This window comes from Etheostoma spectabile, chromosome 8 (genome assembly GCF_008692095.1).
Source record: "Etheostoma spectabile isolate EspeVRDwgs_2016 chromosome 8, UIUC_Espe_1.0, whole genome shotgun sequence".
Lineage (NCBI taxonomy): Eukaryota > Metazoa > Chordata > Actinopteri > Perciformes > Percidae > Etheostoma > Etheostoma spectabile.
The window spans coordinates 1612762-1622247 of NC_045740.1; the positions used below are offsets into that span (position 1 = coordinate 1612762).

Genomic DNA, 9486 nt, shown 5'->3' on the forward strand with positions numbered 1-9486 from the left:
TAAATCCCAGCCTATATCCCGCAGCTGCTGTGCGGCCCACGGCTGCACGTCTGAATGCGTTTCCCCCCGCAAGGTACATGAGCCCACAGAGGCAGACAGATACAGGCGGAGCTCAGGGAAAAGTCATGTATACCTGCGTCCCCGGGGGAGGTGGAGAGTCATAACTGGATGACTGTATGCAATAACACGGCATGGATTCTTGGTTTATTATGTCTTCTTTTCAGCAATAAGTTTGTGAAATATAAATCACCTCTGAAACTTGTATTAAGACCAATAAGGAGAATATGGCCAGCTTTCATTGAATGAACAATAAATGAACAATAAAACTGTTACCAGTTATTTTTTCTAGGCCTAAATTCAAACATCACGAGGCAGAAACCAGACAACACAATGACGTCAAAGTTTCAGTTTCAGGACTAATTTGACACACATCTAGTTTCAAAACCACCCAAAACTAAACAAATAAACGGGACAAAAACACACCAACAAATCTGCTTTCAATTTGAAGTGAAAAATATTTTATTCTCATCTTTTACAAGACATAGGGCACTTGTATAAAAACACAAAAAAACGGCTCAGAAACCTATTTTTCCAAGTGTGGACTACTATGGGTAAGCTACATGATTGCAAAACATCACAATGACAAATGGAAATATTAAAATAAAATAAGAATATGCCCTTTGGCTAAATCAACAGGCATTTAACAAATATAAAAGAAACATAAATAAATTATAAGTTAGAATAGTCTTAAAAAATATACATTTAACAGAAAAACCAGAACAGAAATAAACATTTATAGGCTATTGTCTCTATAAAGCTGTACACTTTTGGCCAGTGTAGACAATTATTTTAAAGTATAATTAGGATTGCATTGCACAGATGTTAAAACATTTAACACTGTCGAGTGGCTGTATGCAAAAGCAACAATGAATGCTACATTTGTACTGGATAGAAGTCATTCAGCGAAATGTCCTCTCTTTCCTGTCCATTCCCCACCCCACCCCCCAAACCGTTCAGTCCTGAGAGTCTGGTCCGGTGTTCAGGCTGCGCTCCGCCGGGGCGCACCGAGCCGGAGCAGCCGGCTGGTCGGGCTTAAAATCTCCCACACCGCCCCCTGTTTTCTCCTCTCCGGCGTAGTAGCAGGGAGAAACATCCACATCCTCAAAGTATGCAGGCAAAAAGGCTAGTGCAAAACACCTGGGGAAGGAATAAAACACGATCAGTTTATCTGAGGAAAGAGTCATTCCGAAGAAAGCCGCAGTCAGCTTTCTGATGAAACAGGAAACTCAGCAGCAGGCGTCACCAAAGATCCTCTATGCCGGACCGTCTCTGGCGTCACCCTTTACCCGAGCCTTTTTCCCGCCACATCGTGACGCACATCCCCCTTCCCCCAACCGCTGATGTTACTACAGCTACTACTATCACACTACTACTGCGATTTCGCCACCACGAACGCCCCACCCTCCACGATAACACTGTCTGCGCTTTTTGGCTCACGTAATCTTTTCCAATTAACCCAGGAAAAACAAAACAGAAATCAATGATCACAGATAAGGCAGCCACCATTAACTCTTAATAGTTGACAGTTCACTGAGGTGTAAAAAAAATCAGAACTGCCATATTAGACGTGCTTTAACGATTTGGTAGTTTAGAAAAATGAAGGAAAAAAATCTGCATACCTTCAACGGATCCTCTTTCGTGGAGTTTGTTCCAGCGGGATTGGAGACTTTGAGTGGTGGCAAGCGCTCACATCATTCGATTTTTTATCAGCAGCCCTTTTTCGTTTCACGAAGAAGTCTGTTGGAGAGGGAAAAAAAATATTTAATACACATGAATCCAGTTGATCCGAAATTACGCATGCGACAGACAAGGGGAAAATTTGGATAGAGGGCCTATAGCACCGAAGCCACATACATACTTAACATGAGATTTAGAAATGTCGTATAGTATATTTACCTGTGATGTGAGTGTTGTTGTCAGTAGTGGCCGTTCTTTTCCGTCTAACACAATGGAGCTGTTTGTGAGCCTGCTTCCCTGAATTGAGCTTGTCACTGCGGTTCTCCTGGTTAACCTCCACCGGGCAGGGAGTGCTGCTGCTCTCGGCCACAGACAAGCGCTCAAGTACATCCATATCAGGGGTCTCAGGTAGAACAGAGTCCGAGGTGGGCCTCTGCTTGATGGGTGTCTCAGGCACCCTGGTCCTGCCATTCTGTACAGAGTCCTGATAAAACACCGGGGTCTTATCCACGGGCACCTCTTCCCACTTGTAATCCCCATCCAATGGGGTGTTGTCTTCGAAATTAAAGTTCCATCTCTGCTGGTCCCGTTCGGAAATCTCCCGCAGCTTGGCTTTCATCTCCCGGTTTAGTTCGTCGTGATCCACTGGTCCGAAGAGGTTGCGGCAGACGCTTGTGCGTCTGTGGAGAGGGAAGGTCCTCCTGGCCACCAGCCTATCCAGCGCGCTACACGATAACTGGACGTTGGTCATCTCCAAAATCTTCGCGACAAAAGCCCCAAAACACAGAATAAGATGCCCTATTTGGCTAAATGATCCCTGATGAGAGAGTATCAGGTGTTGTTGTTGTTGTGCCTAAAGTGTGTATTTCTATCTCCTCTCTCGTCTGTCTCTCTCCACCACTCAGTTCTGTTTAAATGTACCTTCTCTGCGAGTGAGTTGTGGAGTATATAACCTCTCAACAACTCCTCAGCACGAGCAGCCACCTCGGGCGACTTTTTCATTGGTTGCCTTAAGTCCAACCCTCTTAAAAAAAAAACACGCACGGCCCCACCCTGATTTCCCGTCGGCCCCTGGTGCCTAGTTGGCTGTGCGCCGAGCAGAGCGCAGCGATTTGGTTTTTCAACCCTCTGATAACACTGAGCAGACTTTCCCTATGTCAGCGTCAAACTGATGGAGCTGCGTTTTTGGATCACGTGTGGGTACTTAAACAAGCAGCTGGTGCTTGTGCATCTATTATCAGGCTTTGTTTTGCTCCTTCTTCCGCACAATTGCTGCTGTTGTGCGTTCGACAATGGACTGATATGGGATCGATCATCCTATGTTAGCCTACACGAAAGCAATAAATGGTTTTGTATTCTTAATAATGTTTTTTTATATGCTTGTAGAAACGCATAAAGGAAAACGCAATCTCAGCCTACTGGTTACCCCTAAACGCACTCTCCTGTCCCTTCTTTTCTCTCTCATCACAATAACACTAGGTCTAGGAGCGCCTCGGGTCGTATTGCGTCTTCACTCTTGCGTCTTTGCAGTGAGAAGGCTTCTTTGGTTTTACGCACATGAGCCAAGTAAACAACATTGAGAGAAGGCAGGGTCATACGTAGGCCTACACAATGTTTTCAGCCCAGGTGAACAGTTTTCTCTTTTTTTTGTAAAATTGTTCTTAGGATGCAATTGTGTATATTATATTCTAACTGATAACCCTTGTATGTTTTAAATATAGCAAAATCAAGTTAAAAGCCTCTAACAAATAAAACGTATTGTAGTGGAGGAAAGTCTCATATTCCATTTAATGAAAAAAACTATCAGGTGGTCAGTTTCAGAATGGAAAAGTAAGGTTTTGCTCAAAGGCATAAATCACTGCAAACATGAGTCAAGCAGGCTCACGTGCGTGTGCGCGTGGGGATACTTAGGCCTACTGGGAAGAATTGATAGCATAGATGATTCACTATTGGTCATGCAAAATTATTTAGTACCGTCAAATGTGTCACGTAGGCTCCTATAAGTTTCCCTAATATCAGAACATTATCAATATTAATAACTTGGAGTGCATTATGTCTTCAGTCTGTTGTCCGCAGATTCAGAGGACAGAGAGACAACGCCTTAGCAGTGGCTAATAGGGGCATAGTGACCCGTATTGGCTCAAAAGTGGTACTGCATCATGAGCTAAACGTGCAGATCCATCAAAACGATAACCTTGTGAGAGTTGCTATGTATATGCCACATATAGATATCATATGAATTAAAGTGTGAGACCACCTGGGGAGGGGAGTCGGGGTGGCATTGTATGCAGCAGCCTGTTTAAAGGTGCTCGCTGAAAGTGATGTCCCTTCACCAGGTGATGTTCCGTCCCAGGGGTTGGACAAGTGATTGTCTGTAGTGATGCTATGAACAAATCTACATAGACATCGCCTACATGCCATATCATTAGGTGGTGAGCAGCACCTGCACACACACAAAAGGACATCTTAGTGATCATTACTTTTTCCGGATTTATCTAAATTGTAAACACATGATCTAAATTAAAGTAATGGGTGAGCACTGACAAAGGCCATAATAAAGGACTTCTCGTGAAACATTGTCCGTGTGCAGCTGGGATTTTTCAAATGCCGTTTAAATAATTTTAAAGGATTACAATGATTATGTTGATCGTTTCTGTTCTTTTAATCATATACATGATTGATTAATTCCACACCTACTCGATCAGTGTCATCATTTTAGCCGTGATCCTAAACTTTAAACTAAAATATCTCTCTCTCTCTCTCTCTCTCTCTCTCTCTCTCTCTCTCTCTCTCTCTCTCTCTCTCTCTGTCTCTCTCTCTCGCTCCATGCTCCATGCTCCATGTGTTGTTTGTTGGTTCCCTCTAGTGGGGAAAGTAGCCTACTTACTAAAATGTGGCATTTGTAGTAGCCTGTTTCAAAGCTGTATGTATGCAGAGAAAGCAAATTGTTGAAGAAAGTTTCCCACTTTTATCTTACAAATATTCCTTGTAATCAATAGAGTCGATTACATGCCATGATGATTAACAGAACCTCGGATCATCAATTGTTTTATTTAGTCTTTAATGCAAAACGAGTTCAATGACATGTGATAGGTGCAGTAGGCCTATATACCAGGGATTAAGAGGTAAGTAAATTATGACAAAAAAGAAACTGAAACAAATTCTGCAGTTTAGTCAATTAAGAAATGTACATGTATGTTAAGAGTCTTTAGGCTTTGGGGTATGTAGAGTACTGAATAGTTTGTAGGTATTGTTGCTTTTCATTCACAAAAACTTTACTTTTCTGTAGTTTGTATACTTACTTAAACTGGTCACAGGTACACATTGACAAGTTGTCAAAAGACTTCTGTTCACATACAGATGGTATTAGCAAATGTTTTAATCCTTGTGTTGTCTTTCCCTAAACATGAAAAAAACACTTTTGTTGTCCCTATCTCAATGTTTTTGTGACTTTTCAAAAAAAGTATTGCATTTTTTCAACATTTTTATTGTTTGTTCCCCCCAATGTCTTTGTCCCTTTTGTTGACTTTTTGTCACTTTTTTCGAAATTGTAGCCGATGTTTTGGACGCTCACTCCAGTGTTTTTTGTAGTTTTTGTCACTTTTTCCAATATTTTTATTAACCCCTTTTCCCCAAATGTTTTGTCACCTTGTTGTCAAATTGTTGACATTTTCGACCTCCCATTTTTCTGATATTGGAAAAAAAACTTGGAAACGGGTCAAATTTGACCCCAGGACAACATAAGGGTTAAAGACCAAAAGGCAAAAAGACATTCTGTATCATGTTTCAAAGGGAGGATTATCTCACACGTTCAGGTCAGTCAACTGTGTGATGTCCTCTGGCCTGATTTTCTTTGACAAATGCAGCCTTGTGATTCTTTTAACTATAACACACACACACACACACACACACACACACACACACACAACCTTTAATGTGCTGCAGCTGCTGTCAAAGATCTTTGAGAAAAAAATCGTAAATTAGATTAAATTCAAATGAAACTGTCTATTGAAGCTCTGTCTCAACAGAAGTTCTTTTTGGATTGAACTCCGTTTCTTATTATTCAATTTAAAATTCTTTTTCCATTGGTCACACACGAGACTACTGTAAATACAATTTAACTACTTGTCAACTACATGTTTTTTGCTGTTAAAACGCATGCAGTGAAATTCAGGAGAAGCGCTTTGTGCTCTTTGTAGTGTTGCTGCTGTGGTGGGATTATTTTTTTTTTTAACCTGCAAAGGCCATTTCCATTTCAATGCTATCCTCCCACCCCCACCTAGACCACTTACCTGAACACACTCATCCTTCTGATGTTACAGAGGGGCTGCAGGCATCACCACAGGCCCCTTCAGAAGGCGGGTAAATGGTAATTTGACCCCACAACCATACGCTACACCTCTGCATGTTGCCTTTAAGCTTGAAGTTGGTCGTCATTTAACGAACCCACCTGGAGTGATTTCCTGCATGAATTAGCCACTGTTTCCTCCCCAATTCTACACCTCACCAAATTACCGGCATGCGGTGTGTATCTGTAAGCTCATCAGACCTTTCAGAAAAATATCTTTTAACAGTGGTGAGCTACACACATGATTGGTTCAGTACGTCTCCATGTTTGATAAAACTTGAGTTGTGCAGAGAGCAGAAACAAAAAGAAAACAGATGGATTTACATTCTAAACTCATTTAATTAGAATAGAATACAATATGATGGTGACATGTCTTATATATTGTACAGTTTTTTTTCAATAGCTAGACAACAGTGGGCACAACTGGAGCTATAATGCAAAACCCTAACTGCAGTCTGCACAGCAGTGGTTCATGTAGAGCAAAATCTAGTTAGTTTTTCATTGCTTGAACACAGTTTCAAAACTCTACACACTCATGCCATGACTTTAACCACACCCTGCACAACACTGAATTTACAGCACTTTGTTCCAATGCTAACACACTGCTGTCAAAACTGTTAACCACACATTCAAAACAGAATAGATCTCAGTCTGGTGCCTATATCAAACACTGCTCATTGCAATTTTAACTGAAAGCCTAAGCAGGTGTCTTGATTTAGACTAGTTAGTGAACATATACAGTGTTTTTATAGAAACACCAAATACAGTAAGAATGAAACAATTATCTGTTTGAGAGAAACAAGTAAAAGAGCAAATATACCAATATGTCCAGGTAAGATGTCTGAGGTTACATACACAGCTGTAAAAAAAAAATGTGATAGTAAAAATGCGTTCTTACTGTTATTCAGAAATTAATGGAGGTGAAACAAAGGAAACATCACATTCATTAGTATTTAAAGATGATGCAGATGTCCAATGTGATGAAGAAAACTTGCCTCATGATGCTGGCAGGGTTAGTCAAATTATTCTACTGTTACTGTAATGTATACCTTTAGTTTTTTTCCCCAGTAACTCCATAAATTACTAGAGACAAAATACTATATTGAAGCCAACTGCTGATTTTCATTCCTTCTTCTTGTTTAAAATGTTATATTATAAAATCTATATCTTTTTTTAAAGAAACTAGTGAGTAGTGTGAAGTCACTCAAATTGTTCAAACTGTAAAGATGAAAAGTTTGTAGTTTTTGTATTGGTGTTTGATGCCAGGGTTTTTACTCTTAGTGTGTTCTGAGGGACAGTGTGTGTGATCTAGATGAGGATTGGTCATAGTGTTTGGCTGCACTGAGCCTGTTTTGAGAAGTGTGTTAAGAGTTGTGCTGCTTTCAATGAGTTTTACAGGAGATATGAACTGTTTAGCTCAGGTTGTTGATAATGCAGACTGTAGTTAGAGGTTTGCACATGTAGCTACAGTTGTGCCCACTGGCGTTTAGCAATCTAAAAAAAAACTGTAATAACCATGCATGTCTCACTGATATGGACTTCAGCATTATCCTTTAGTCTGGGGTGTATTCATAATAACACATCCTGGCTTTGTGGACTCCCTTGGTTTTATTTCTTAAACCTTGAAGATGTGCTGCTAGATGGCAGCTGTTATCATCTTTGCTTTTATTTACTATAGTCTTGCTTGGTGATGGACTTCTGGACAATTTGCATTTGTAATTTATTAACTTGCATTTGTAATTGTTTATATGTTTACCTTCTATTGATCTAGTCCAAGTCTCTTCCAAAAGCTGTGTAGCAATGTTACGTCACAAATATACAAAACAATGTGAAATAACCACAACAAACAGCGTTTTTCTTTTGTAGGAAAAAGGCAAGAATGTTACAAAGTCAACCTATTTACTTTAACAAACCATTTACGTAAAAAACCCTTTATACACTGGCATTTTCCAACAGTTACAAATCAATCATTTAAATCAATGAGGTGATGTTACAGTCAAAAAATGCTCTGAACTGCAGTAACCTGTGCCCAGTGAAAACATTTTTACAGAGTTGCTAGTTCCGTAGTTAAACATAGCACTTGGAATGTTTTCGTAATACTTCTGCAGAAGCAATGACCTGAAGTACAATACATGATTCGCACCTGATTGTTCTGTTCCTTCCATGATAAGTCTTTAGATAGGTGCTTTTGTATGGATTTCCCTTGAGCTAGATCTGACCTCTGCTTCTCCTCTTCATTATTTCAACTGCAATTTATAGCTTGTAATGGTCAGATTTGTATGGTTGGAAGCTTTGTTTTACATGTCTTTGTAATTGTGGGGTTTACATTGTGTGTCTTTAATCACAAAGATTGTCATTATGTGGAAAGAATATTCTTTGTTTAGAAACAATTCATGTCTTAAAAGGAACAGAATCACTCAAGTGTTTTACATGCCATAAGGTCAAACATTACAAACGGAGTTTAGACAAATACTTAAAGCCTTGGGCTACTCCTGCCATCCATTCATTAACCCTTACTAGAACAACAGTTTATGACCTACGTTGGGCGTTATGTGTGCCTCATCTGCACTGCAGGGTTTGTTGCCTTTGGCTGTTCAGCAAACAACACACACACACACACACACACACACACACACACACACACACACACACACACACACACACACACACACACACACACACACACACACACACACACACACACACACACACACACACTGTTCTTTCTCTTCCTCTACTTTTTTACTAAATAAACCCAATGGGTCAACGCAGTGTCCAAAGAAGACTCCAAATCCAAAAGCCTATTTATTTATATATATATATACAGTATATATATATATATATATATATATATATTTATCTCTGGCCTTCCCACATCTACAAGGTTACACAAGAGCAAGATAAAGCTGGTTTAATCTGCCATGTGTTGTCAGTTGAGGGATATTCCTATCCGAAAAAAGTCTTATATTTTCTGACTGTATCTTTGATAATCCAAAATTGGTAGTAGACTCCAAGCAAAGGTTATGACTGCCTAACAAATTGCTTTGAAAGCTCTTAAAAGCTTCTCTCACTGTTACTGAAGAACAGAAAGTGGCTGCTCCATCTATGGACAAGCTCTTGAAGATTGCTGACAGAGATGAGATCTTATGCAACCTTAAAAGTAACCAGCATCTTAATTGAATACATTATGTGATTACAGAACTATGGAAAACATGACGTTTCAAGAAAGAAATAGGCTGATAAGATATGAATAATTACAGTAAATCTGTAACTGTTGCAATGTACTAATGCTCACCAGACCACCACATTGTTGTAACCAAATACCTCCCTAACCTAAAGCCTAAAGTCTTTTTGGTAACCTGGGTGTATTTTTTTGTTTGCTGTTTTTTTTAGTGTTGTTG

At 39.8% G+C, this 9486-nt stretch overlaps 1 protein-coding gene across 1 annotated transcript; it reads right to left on the bottom strand.

The window, feature by feature from the left end:
- Positions 1–499: 499 nt before the first annotated feature.
- Positions 500–2697, bottom strand: LOC116694399 (cyclin-dependent kinase inhibitor 1C). The gene is made up of 3 exons (XM_032524129.1): positions 1957–2697; positions 1680–1797; positions 500–1197 (listed from the first exon to the last, which is right to left on the bottom strand). Exons 1-2 carry the CDS (start codon positions 2486–2488, stop codon positions 1682–1684), a joined length of 648 nt encoding a protein of 215 aa, XP_032380020.1. The 5' UTR covers positions 2489–2697; the 3' UTR covers positions 500–1197; positions 1680–1681.
- Between the last annotated feature and the right edge of the window lie 6789 nt (positions 2698–9486).